The sequence below is a fragment of the Ammospiza caudacuta genome, chromosome 3 (assembly GCF_027887145.1).
Source record: "Ammospiza caudacuta isolate bAmmCau1 chromosome 3, bAmmCau1.pri, whole genome shotgun sequence".
NCBI classification, from domain to species: domain Eukaryota; kingdom Metazoa; phylum Chordata; class Aves; order Passeriformes; family Passerellidae; genus Ammospiza; species Ammospiza caudacuta.
The window spans coordinates 30,618,481-30,631,478 of record NC_080595.1 but is presented as its reverse complement, the minus strand read 5'-3'; the positions used below and the strand labels follow the sequence as shown (position 1 = coordinate 30,631,478).

The 12,998-nt window shown below is 36.4% G+C and overlaps 1 protein-coding gene across 1 annotated transcript in view; it reads right to left on the bottom strand.

Moving 5' to 3' along the window:
- Positions 1-12,998, bottom strand: part of PRKCE (protein kinase C epsilon) — a 287,329-nt gene that overhangs the window by 92,933 nt on the left and 181,398 nt on the right. The window contains exons 6-10 of the mRNA XM_058801080.1: positions 12,488-12,620; positions 9,541-9,683; positions 8,278-8,374; positions 6,562-6,776; positions 5,191-5,364 (exon numbers count right to left, since the gene is read on the bottom strand). Coding sequence (XP_058657063.1) covers positions 5,191-5,364; positions 6,562-6,776; positions 8,278-8,374; positions 9,541-9,683; positions 12,488-12,620 — 762 coding nt within the window. The remainder of the gene's footprint in view (positions 1-5,190; positions 5,365-6,561; positions 6,777-8,277; positions 8,375-9,540; positions 9,684-12,487; positions 12,621-12,998) is intronic.

Below are 12,998 nucleotides of genomic sequence, written 5' to 3'. Positions count from 1 at the left end.
AGTGTCTACTTTCAGACAATCCAGTGATCGTGGTCAGTGCATCCACACTGGGTAGCAGCCACCAGGAAAGCTAAATTTAACATATACACAATACAAATTTCTGAAAAACCTTATTCTGCCAAAATTCAGTATATTTACAAAACTTCTTAACTGTATATTTACAAAACTTCTCAAACACCACCAGGTACTATTCTAACTTCAAGTGCTTCAGGAAATACTTTGAAGAAAAGGTCAAAATGAATATATTTTAATTTCTTATGGTATGTACTGCTTGTATAAACCAGGATTTGGAATTTAAAAATACCTACTATTGTACATACTCTGTGTATGTGCATATATTGCAACACAGAAGAACAAAATATTTAAATTAGGTTTAAATATACATGCATATTAATTTTATTAAAATATTTATTAATTAATGCATTAAAATATTTTAGCATTAAAATAGCTAAAAATACAGGGGTTAATTTAGTCTTTTGTCTCACACGTACAAATCCACTGAAGCAGGGACAATAATGAACAGAACTGGGCCCTAAAAAGTTCTAATTTGACACTAATCAGTAATAAAAGGCAATGCAAACTTGTGTTAAACTGATTACACCCCTATAGCAATATCTGTATAATGGCTTTAGCTGCTTAGCAACGAAAGTACAAGAATACCAGGTAAAGTGGATTATAAACTCTGATTAGTCCCAGATGAATGTAACAGTGGCAAGTCAGTTGGGTTAATTTGCACTGTATATCATAAACGACACTTCTGTGAGCTATAATGGCAGAAAACATTGCATTTTTGTTTTGGTACAAATACACATAAAAAGAAAAAAGACTTTATTTAACCTTACCAATGACAGTTTTGGTCACATACTACAAGGATTCTTATTAAATTAACTTAGAAAACATGACTTAGAGAAATCATAAAGAATGATGATTGTCTTTCCCTTTTTGTTTTGTTCTACAGTTTCTTACAAAATAAATCATTTTAAAAACAGAACTCAATTTTTTACCTTTCCACTGGACTTGCAAACCCTTTTTGGAAATATTTAAATACAAGCCATAGTGGAAGGAAGACTAATTACACTGGGATTTTAGAGGGGTCTGATGCAGAAAGAGGTTCAGGGATTTTTCAGAATAACAAAGGGACATCATGACAGCTGAAATGGAAAAGGACATCCTGAATTTCAGCTTTGTAAACACCAGACTTGTAGCATTACTCAGAGTGTGCTAGGTGCAGTGCAAACAGCAGAAAGGAGTAACACCTGAAGCACAGAACTCACAACCCAGGATAAAGCAGCAGTAAGGCACCAGGAACAGTTAAGGGATCAGCACAGTCACACTGGGTCACTACAGCCCCTTCTCCATGTCCCCCTGCCATGTCACATGGCTGATCTCTGCCTTACAACACCACAACACAGGAAAAAAGGGAACAGCCTTGCAGGTCAGCCCAGGAGCTATGCTATGGATAGATACACTGATTTAAACACTGAAAGGAAGAGGAATGTTTTTATGGGTGGCATAAGTCTGACTATTCAGCTGTAGTAACTCACTTTGTCTATCCTTCATTTAACTACTTGTTTCCCCTAAGAGAAATTGCTATAATGTTGACTAAACATCCTTTATAAGTTCAGCAGCTCTATCATTCAACAGGAACATTTTTTGCACTAAAAATACTCTCTACTACATCTGTTGAACATAGTGTTATGACAAGAGAAGGTGAGCACTATTTTCAAATTTATCTGATTTTTTGAAGTTGGATAAAAAAACCAAATGGCAGATGTTAAAAACAGTAGCTCTCTAGTCTTCTAATTTTACACTGAATTATCATAATAAAGCTTTCACTGCCTTAAATAATTTAAATACCATTTTATTTCTTAAGTATTTATTAGGATAATTCATTATAAATTATAGGGTGTGCACATGTGTATGCATCTCATAGGGTAGAGGTCTAGAAAATTTTAAGTACTTATGAAGAAAGTTGACAGGGGTGTAGGAGGAATTAAATGAAGCTACTTATATTTTCTAGACCTTTCCATAAAAAGCACTTTAATTCTCACAGTTCAGAAACATCCAACTGAATGAAGACAAGGAAGTCTTCAGAGAAAACATGTCTAGAAACATTTAAATCCCCTTTGTCAGACACCTGACTGAAGCATTACCAATGAAACCTCATGGTAATACTCTTCTATAGCTGATCCCTGAAGCAGGGTGTGATCTGAGTGGGAAGAGGACACTGAAGAGGGGACCTGGGCAGCATCAGATTACTGCCAGGTAAGATACCCCCTACTGAAAAGTCAAGGGACCAACACATTAAAAAAGAGAAGACATGAGGAAGAGTGGAAACAAAATTAAACCCTGAAAATGCCCTATGTTTTATAAGTACCTTTATTGAAGTCCTGAATAAACCAAAGACGGTGATCAGCAAAGGTCAGTTACTAAATGCTGCACCCTGTATGCTAGGCCTTGGGCAGGTTCTGCCATGGGAGTGCCAAATACAGAATGCAGCATTCATCGCTCATATTCCCACTGAGAGACCACAGGCAAAACACAGCTCAAACATCTGAACATGCTGACAGACACAGTGACCATACCCTGGCAAAACCATACCCTGCCATAGGTAAGAGTGTTGAAAAATACTGTCCAAGGGTGACACAGGGTTACAAGATATGTTGCACTAAAAGAGTTAAGCTCCTTCCACAAAAAAATCCAGATCAGCTGATGCCCTGACTGTAGATTTTACCCTCTTTCTGATGTGTAGGACTGGGTTGTGGAGCTCATTCCTCAAACTATTGGAGACAAAACATCCTCTATCACCTTTGCACACTTTATTCCAAGCTTTGGAACTCTCTCAACTTCCAGATCACTGAAGCATATTTCAAAACTATTCCTGAAGTACTCAAAACAAATTATATATTTTTAAATAGATCTAAAATGTTGATTGGGGGGGCAGTAGTGGCTCATTTTTTGATGAGCTTTAAGCAAATTTGTTTGATCAAACTTTGCTTTTGTATTAAGCAGGAACATGAGAAATACCAGTCCCAAGAGTATTTCTGTAAAGAAAGGAAGCTAGATGGAATTGTTAAAAGAAATTAGATATATAGGGCTAAAACCACACATATAATGAGTGTACAGGTATGTGTACATTAAGGTACATTATATGTGTACATTATATATGTGCATTTAATGTATGACACATAATATATGTCAGTGTTAGGCATTATTTGGCACAATATCTGTATTCCAAAGTAATTTAAAATATTATCCCTTACTTGCTGTGGTAATAACAGATTCATTCAGTAAGTGACACTAATGAAAAGTCTGCTCCATGTAAAAAATAAATAATACTGAAACGTACTTACTGTAAAAAGCATATTAGGCAAATTTTCTGCAATGTCTTCAGCTGATTGCTGAAGGACAACACTGCAGCATACAAAGTCAAACTTCTACATCTGCATTTTTGTGGAAGAGGAACAAAGCAAGTAATCTCATTACATAAATACAACCTCTGAGTGCTTTGACAATGGATACTGACTCAACCTTCCCATTAAGTCTGGATGTATACAACAAATACGTTCTACTTGAAATGTAAAATTTAATTCCAGCATGATCACTTCAGGGACCAGTTCTGCAAAGTACAGCCACCATGCCATGGCACACAATAGCAATGTAAGTAACTATATACTACTTGAAACACACTTAAAACTCATTGTACTACAGCCTTTGTCTCAATGAAGCTATTTTAACCACAGAATATGTTTGTTCAAGCAAGTTTCTCTACCTGATTTTCTACTGAGCCTGAGAAAATCATTCAGTGACTAATTTACTTGGTACATTTTCATTTGTTGCCATTCATAAATCATATGGACTCTTAGCAGACATATTGCTTTTGCTTTTTCATATATTTTGGTATTTGGTATTTTCATTCCTTTAGAAAGAATTATTTGTAAATTTTTCATATGACATGCTCAAGAAAACCCTTCAATTTTTCAACTATGGATTTTTAATTTGATTAGGTATCACTTGGTGTAGTTCTGATTGTTTGATAAGAGACGCTGGCCTACGACTTGTAACTATAAACCACTTCAGTATGAGTTCTTCTGAGCTCAAGAAAAGCCACAAAATGCAGTTTTTCTCTGTTAAGAGATCTAGGAAGAGAGAAGGCAGTGAGAAAAACTTCTGAATATCTTTGATGAAAGGCTTTGGAGAGCAAGGAGGAAGGCAGAAGGCATGGTACAAAAGAGAAAAGAGCAGACCAAAAATACAAAAGGAAAGGAATCTCCAGGAAATCAGAGGAGTAGCAGGAGAATCTTCTGTCATAATTTACTTTATGTACTGCTGATCTTCACCAATGTTCTGACACATGGTTCACATCAGGCTGCTGATATATTTATTTACACTCCAAGGAGTGCACTCAGTCCTAAAAGTCCCTTTCTGTTCACAGAGTTTATACTTCACCCCACTACAATCCCTTAATAACTTCTTTCATCTGAAACAACATGCTTAATTCTAGTTATAAATTTTAAAATAATATGTTAAGACATTTTAAGAGTATGTTCACACATAATAAAATTCTGAATGTGAAACACCCTCCACAGACATACATGCCTTCCTGGGCCACTGCTTGTGCCAACTTCAAAGCATATAAAATCCTAGCACATTTTCACTATTTTAAGAACTGTATAAACCTATTAAGTGTTTGCTGTTTATATATTCAAGCCACCATAATCTTGATCCTGCTAGCCATTTTCCTATGGCTTTCCCACTGTACTATTTATCTTTCCTAACAATTTTGCTGGAAGATCTTTTAGTCATTGCTTTTCTGCAATTCTACACACAAGTATTCCACACTGGATGCTAAAAACATTTGGACTTAATTCAACAAGTGATACGCCCTATTAATGTACCAAAGAAACAGAAAATGGCACTTCAGTAGATGCCATTTTTGTGCATTTTATGCATGTGGATTTTTAAAATTTTTTAACTCATTTACTGCCATCTCCTGGTACTTACAAGGTAATAGTAGTTATGCTTTTCAGCAGCAGCCAATGCTCCTGTAAAATACCACTGAAATGGCAAAAAAACTTACCAGAAATATTTTCAAAATATTGCTGTACTTTTAATGCTGCTTTCTTTCAATCTGGAAATAATCAATGTTATTCCTTGGGCAGAAGCTGGTAAAAGACTCATGTAGCTTACCTTTGTCTGGAAGCAGCAGTAAAGTTGTGTTAAATATGGATGTTTCCGTGCTAATGCCAGAATTCTCTTTTCTGTCATTGTACAGTCTACATCATCATCTTGAAGTATGACATCTTTCTTCAAGACTTTCACTGCATATACTTCATCTTTTCCTTTTAGCTCAGCTAACATTACCTAAACCAAAGAAAAATTCTCTTTACGTATGGACAACAGATGCCATAAATGCAGGGTTTCATATGAGTTTGACTGTCCTGAAAATAGAAAGATTGTTACATACTTGCCTAAATGAAGCTGCAAGTTATAAAATAAAAAGTACTGTAATTTTAGAAGCATACACCTCTAAATTCTTTAAATTTGAAACAGAATGTATCTGTTCTGTTTATTAGTTAAGTATCTTAATGAGTATGTATTAGTGAGGTCTCAAAAACTAAACAAGGAAGTTGATGTAAAACAGAAATTTATTTCCCACTTTTATCTCCCACTTCTGGTAGTGAGATTTGAGTGTGATGGACTTTGTATACAATCCAAAGTTACCATTCCAGCTGCTTTCAAGTTGTTGATTTTAACTACTACTATTGTTTAAGGTTCAGGCCCTATATTCTGTTTAAGGTCACTTCTGGCTTGGAGCCAGGACACTCTTCAGAGAAAGGATTAGAAAACAGGGACACAAAAGAACTGCTTCACCCTGTTCCCTGCATGTGAAGTTCCCGTAATATCAAGGAAGGAAGAGTGTACTTCTGAAACAGAATCATATTTCAGTCCTCCTCTTTGATTCCATCGTGCACAGCAGTGTGGAAAGAAAACCTGCAAGCCCTCTAAACACAGCAATGTCCCTTTCACCCTCACCAATTCCCTACTATGGGAGCTCTGGTGAGTTACATCTCTGCTGCTTACACTGTATTTTGGGCAGCACTGTCATATCTGAGTGGAAATGCTTCAGTTCTGCTTCCTCCAGCTCTGAACACACCCATTGAGGAAAAACAAGCATGCACAATGTTCTGTGAATTAAGTAAACTTGAACTGGGAATTATCAAGAAAGTGAATTAACCCCACAGCATTACTCCTGACCTGATTTTTCCTGCTTGACCACAAGCAATTTTGTTGAACAGTATGTATGTAGCTCTAATGAACCACTGACATTTTGTTCCAAAAGGCTCGACTGTAGTTAACAAAGTGAGCTAAAGCAGAGAAGGCCAGCTCATCAGGAGACTGATACTTTTGATCTATTGGGTAAAAGAAAACCCCTAGGCTGGAAGCGCTTCCTGAATGTCAATATGAACACTTCCAAATCGGTACAGTCAAAACCACCCCTGAACACTAGCTTAAAAAAAAAAAAAAAAAGAAAAGAAGGGGAAGAGAAAAACTACCCACCTTTCCAAAGCTGCCTTTTCCTAATACTTTGATGAAGTTGAACTCTTCAAGACCTATTCTCTTGCTCTGGGCCTGTTTGACCTCCCCATTTTCACCATTCTCCCCAGGTTTGTTAAGCTGGTTGTCTGTTGATGTTGTAGCTGTTGCTCTGTGTTCCTCTCCCCGATTGTCAAAAGATAGTGCTTTCCTAATGTTGTTTTCCAGCTCTTTGATTTCTGTGGAAATGTGAGGAAAAATTAGTTTTGACCAACTGTCAGAAGACCAGCCTGTGTTAGTCTGTATCAGCATGGGAAGGGACACCCATCATCTCTGAATGCTGTGTTCAAGAGCACTCTGTGGTTAAGAACACATATTTAGCAAACTGCTTCTCCACCTTACAGTAATCAGCCAAACCCCTGCTCTAACAGGAAGGGTGGCCTTTTAAAATGAACTTAAGAAGATGACATATCCAAAACTTGAAAGATAAGTCAGAATAGTAGCCAAATAGTTGTTCTAGTGACTTTGGGTGTTCCTGTACCACAGAGAAGCACTTTGTTTTGAATATCCCTATCTTCCTGCAGCACTTACTCATCTTCCTGCTTAAGCATTTTAGAGCTGTGTCTCCAAAAGTTCAAAGGACAGTTGGGCGTCCCACTCCTTGAAATCAACATGAATGGAGCATCTTATTCAGCTCCAGCTGTTATCAGATGCCTGCCAATAAAGTGTTTGACCACTTCCTAGTGCTGCTTCAAGCAGCAATTGTGTAGATCTGCTAAATGGTTCTGAAGGTTTCTCAGTATTAAATACAGAGAGTCCTGGTGACTAACAGTCCTCAGGGTCTGCCCCAGGCTCCTGCATGGTACTTCTGCCTGATGGCCTTGGAAACAACAACTTTACTGCACAGCTATAAATGTCAAATCAAAGAGAGAATTTAGACAAAAATCTTTGTTCTTATTTTAAACAAAGCATCAGATATTTTAAAAAATAATGATTTTATGAAAATAACGTTTTGTGAAATCAAAAGGTTGACAAATTTAACTCAGTTCTGGATTCAAAGGTCACAGATTTCTAATTTTTAAAAACAATTCAATCAGACTCAAAAAATGCTGCTGAAATACACATTCTGTCTATCAGCTCAGCTCAATGAAATCAGGTCATATCAGGGAAGATTAAAATGCCCGTGTCCCAACCTATGCATAAAATAAATTGCTGAAAGGAAACATGGTTTTAAGAAGCCTCTAGAGATCACATGGACATGCTAGCATAGCCTGTCTAGATGGAAGTTTTTATTATTACAAATGTTCAACATGGAACTACAAGGAGTCAATTTTATCTCAAAAATTTATTAACGGATGGGTTTTCAGGTAAATAAAGGCTCTCTCTCAAGTTCTGTGTTACTATTTAAAACATTTTCCAGTCTTACAACAGAATATATAAACTACTTCCATAAATATATTTTGTTCACAAGGACCCATGTAGTAAACTTAATAATGTCTTAAGATGACTGTTTTATAATTTTCCCTTTAAAAGCCACCTAATTTCACAGATTTAAATTAAATGAAAAACAAGTCTTTTTTAAAAAGATTTTACAGTTCATAACTTTAAATGCTTTAATTTCTGGTGGTAACTGCTTTATTGATTTGCATCTACAGAGGCTCATGATCATAGATTTATTTTTTACTACAGGAACATGTGTGACAAAATATGTTAGATAGGAAATAAAAGGATCTGTTTGACCTTGATCACATGGAGATGTTGGTGCTGATTTCGATCTATCTTCTTCTGACGACGCACATCCCGGAACCGGTGGTTGAGTCTCTGCACCTGCAATTAGCTAAGAACAATTCCAAAAGGGGTGATCTTCCTGTGCCATGAGGAAATGTAATTCAACAACTTTAGTTCAGAGGTAGAACAATGAAGGAAAGTGAAGATCTTCTACCCCTGTGGATTCCCACTGGCAGAACCTCAGCCATACAGGAGATGGCATCACACTAAATGGAAGCCATGGTACAAAGAGAGAAAAAGCAGGCAACTGAAAGGAAAGCAGGTTCTTAGGATGAAATAAATTTAGTGTATATACCCAGTGAGTGGGAAAGTTTTGAGACGCCACATTGAGTCTGTATTCAAATTCACCCAGTAAATATATTTAACTGCATATGTATCAGCAAGCACTGCAAATTACCTCACACAGTAACACCATGGCAACACCTTTTCCCAGGAGTGTCAGATCAATTAACTCATTCTGGAGTTTCCTACATTTCTGTAACATTTTGAAACAGCTTACAAGGGATCCCAGTGTGCAATAAGCAGGAAAATGAACAGAAGCAACTGTCAATGTTTAAAGAAATTATGGCCCAAATTGCCTTTTTCTGTGAGACCAATGAGTCTGTTGTGGCAATCATGCAAACAGAAATACAAAGTGTGGACTCATTGTCATCCAGGATACACATCATCACTCAGGGATAACTGCACCAGTTTCGGATGCACTTGGGGTGACCTATGCTTTTTATTTCTACAACAGCCTGGTTTTTCCTACAAAAGGCATGATAACTCCAGAACTGTAATCTGGCAAACGTCTCCTCTTCATGAGAATCAGCACATTGCTTGTTTATCAACATTTACAACACTATGGAGCAGTGCTGTCTGCCAATCAATCAATTAATCAATTATTCAATGCCAATTCTGATGCCATAACAGGCATTTATGTTTTTAACTGTTGCCAGACATTGTCTGTCTGTCAAATGTCCTTCCTCAAAATCCCTCCAGAAATTATACACTCAAGATCGGCAACATTGTACCAGGTCAAAATGAATTTCATACCAAAGTTCAGAATAGGTGATTTACACTTACAAAACAAAACTCAAAGTCTTAGGTCTGTACTGACATACAAAAAAATTACTGTGCAAGTCATTCGAGTAGGATTGAATCCCAACCAATCAAGTTACAATACAGTCATACTTCTCTGATTTTTTAAAATGTGACAATATGTAGTAAAATTACCTTTTTCCTCCTTTGCCCACTATTAGTGATCTTATCTGGAGTGACTCCAAGATCTGCAAGTACTTTAGCTATGCCTCTAGCATCCACTCCACAGTTTGGTGCCACATTTGTTTCACAGCGTCGATGTACATTCATCTTGCAAACTGCAATGAAACACACAGTAATACAGTAAATTAAATACTATCTTGGCATGCATTTGCCTTATATAAACCTATCAATAACTTTTTCAAACAAATACAATCTCAGTAGGAAAACACTTAGCTGAATTTGAAGGTATACTTCAATGCTAAAGTTATTAGCCTGATTATCATTCTTCTGATATGATAATATAGAGTTGTATTTTCATACAGTGCCCAGAACAGACACAAGAACAAATGACACTAGCAAATGATATTGTAAACTCTTAAACTAATTTGAATTAGAAGAAAATTCCTTCAGATCTTGGATTTTAACTGTCCACTATGGAAAGTACAACATTAAATTCTTATGTATTATTGCTTCTTACACTATTTTACTGAAGTAGATTAGCTTCTAATGTAGGCAGCCATAAAACTGACAGCACTTTAAGTTTTAATAAAAATTAAGGGTTAAACACCTACTTTATTTATATGGCAATCCTGTTACTAAGCTCGTTCCCTTAAATCTCCTGAAACTATTATATTATTATGAGGAGAAGAAAAAGGTTACTTTGCTTCCAGATTATGGGGCAGAGGCAAGAACACAGCTCCATTAAAACTCAGGGACTGCGGATTTGTTAGGAGATGACCTATTTTATCTGAGACTTCAGTGCCCTCTTGTGGAGCAAGGCATAAAGAGAGCACAGCTGCAAGTGTGATTAAATCCTAGACTAATATTCAATTGTTCAAATTTATCACGTCTTTATTTTTAGAGAAAAAGAAAACATAAAAATATGTATTTATAAAGTTACATTTCATTATATTTTTCATCAATAAAGCTTTCGTTGTACAGCCGCTAAAAAAACACATTTGCCACTTAGAGTATACCGAGGCACTGAATCTGGCCATAACCATGCACTTCAGAAGGCTGGTGACTTTCCTTTTTAAATATGTTTTAGCTCACAAGAAGAGCAAAAAGAAACAGCTAAACATGGTATTTCCAATGAATGTATATTCAGTGACAAAACCTCAGCAGTAGGTAAAATGTTTGAGCTAGGAACCATAGAAGTGGACATAGAGGAGCCAAATTGCTTGAAATAGCAGAAAAATTTTGTGCAGTCCCACTTTACGTATGTGTTTTGTAAAATACATACATAAGGTGGGACTACACAAAATTTTCCTGCTGCAAAAAGATGCACAGGAATAACCAGTGAAAAAAACCTGAAGAAGAATAAATCTCTGTTGTATACTCATAGTGTTAATAACCACACTGGGCAAGGAAGTACACCTCTGAAGAAGCACTTGTTAAAGAGAGAAAACCAAGCACAGAGAAAATGATGTTTTCAGTTCAGCTGAGTTCTAGATTTCATGCAGAGAACACAGCATTTTTATAGGCAATAATTTTATGAACAGGGAGAAAGCAACATCGACTCTCTGCACTATTGTTTCTAGGCATCTGCTACACAGTATGAGAAACAACAGTTATCAACAGTATGGTACTTGAGTTAGTATATGAAAGAGAACTCATGAATGTCCAGATTAGGTAGAGAGATACTATAACTCTGGATTAAAAAAAAAAAAAAAAAGAATGGAGAAAAAAGCCCAGATTTAATTGAAAAGTCTTCACTGAACACATCCCCATCATAATTAAGACAGTGTTTGAGCAAAATCTTCAATAGCTGCAAAGTAACAGCATTTAGAGCCTAAGATTTCCTCACTGTTCACTGGCTGGAACCACAAGAGAAGGCTTGAACTTCAGAAGTCTCATTGTGTATAACTTTGCTGTGAAAGAAATCTCTTCTTTCCCTTGCTACTCAGCAACTTGTGACATGAAACATCAGGTCTGACCTTCACCTATAGTTATGTGTCACCCTAAGCACTGCAAAGGATATAGTTTTATAGATAAAATATTTATACATGTGACCCCACGCTTCTGCTGTTGAGAAGTGTACATGATTTTTGTATTTATGAGGATGGACCTATCCATAGGTTCCTGAGGCATAACAAAATTAAAATGGCACTATTCTATTAGGCACTACTTTCTAAGAACTTGATAATAATTTCCTTCATTACATCATTTCCTTCCACCTACAAATGGAAGTATTTTATTAACCATTTCTAAAATATTACTTTGGTTTACAATTGTTTGTACTCTTTTCTCACCCTTTATGTAAATCTGCTTGAAATAATGAGATATGGAATCCAACATTTCTGACAACTAAAATTATACAAATGCCCCTTCCAGCCTTATTTTCACATACAGATCCTGTACAGAATACATAGTCCTTAAGTGGCAGAACATGGTGAATCCTTTATTTTCTGGAATAGAGGGGCTAAGCAGACCATCACAAAGGATGATTTAGTTGGATATTAGAATATTTCATATTCTGGACATGGGGACACAGGACAGGTTCTACATACTGTAACCAATACAAACCAGCAATTTTTGAAAATGGCATTAAAGGGAAAAGTAGATGGAATATTGATGTTTAAAAAGTTTAACAAACCTGAAAACACAAAAGGCATATAAATGGAAGATATGCAAATTGTCATGCTCATCATTTTCTGTTAACTTCTAATATCCTGAGTGGCAATAAACCTACAGAAGAGTGAGTGCAAAATGTGTTTCTTAATGTCTGACCTCTGCATCTGTTACTGACTGGTGCTGCCTACAGGGTAAGGACCATGTTCTAACCATAATGGAAATCCTTACATTGCTCCACTACTTATTTTCTATTTACTTCTGTACATGCTAACATAGTGACATGAAGTCTTTCCAAGTCTCCAAGTCACTCACAAAGAAAAAGAAAAGCTCTGAAGTGGTGCCTTACCTTTGCATTGTAAACCTTGTCTCAAAAGACCCCAGAGCAATGAACCACAGTGGTCACAGAAGGTGGGCACTTTGTAATTGTGAATGCTGAACTTGTGAGGCATGTTGACACTGAAACGCTGGGATCCCACTTGCTGAAAAAGGACAGCACAGCATATTTCATTTTAATTCATTTCTTTGCAATCAGTGTATGCTGAGGCCCTGCTGCATTTTGAAACAGAATTCAAATGAGATGAAATAGATCTGTGCCCAGATGATGACCATCACATTAGACACACTCCAGAATTCTTTTCACTACTTTATCTGGGGAAAAGAGGGGGAAGGGCTGCTGCTGTCCAAGAGATAAAGACTAAAGTCTACTTCCTAGTACTTTTGGGAACAACAAATACATAGCTATCAGGAAAGATCTCAATGTGGAAGGCAAGGAAGTCACTCCCAATTGTTTTAGGAACACGAGGCCAAACTAATACAGGACTAGAAAAAGAAATATATCATAAATGCTTTACCTTTTC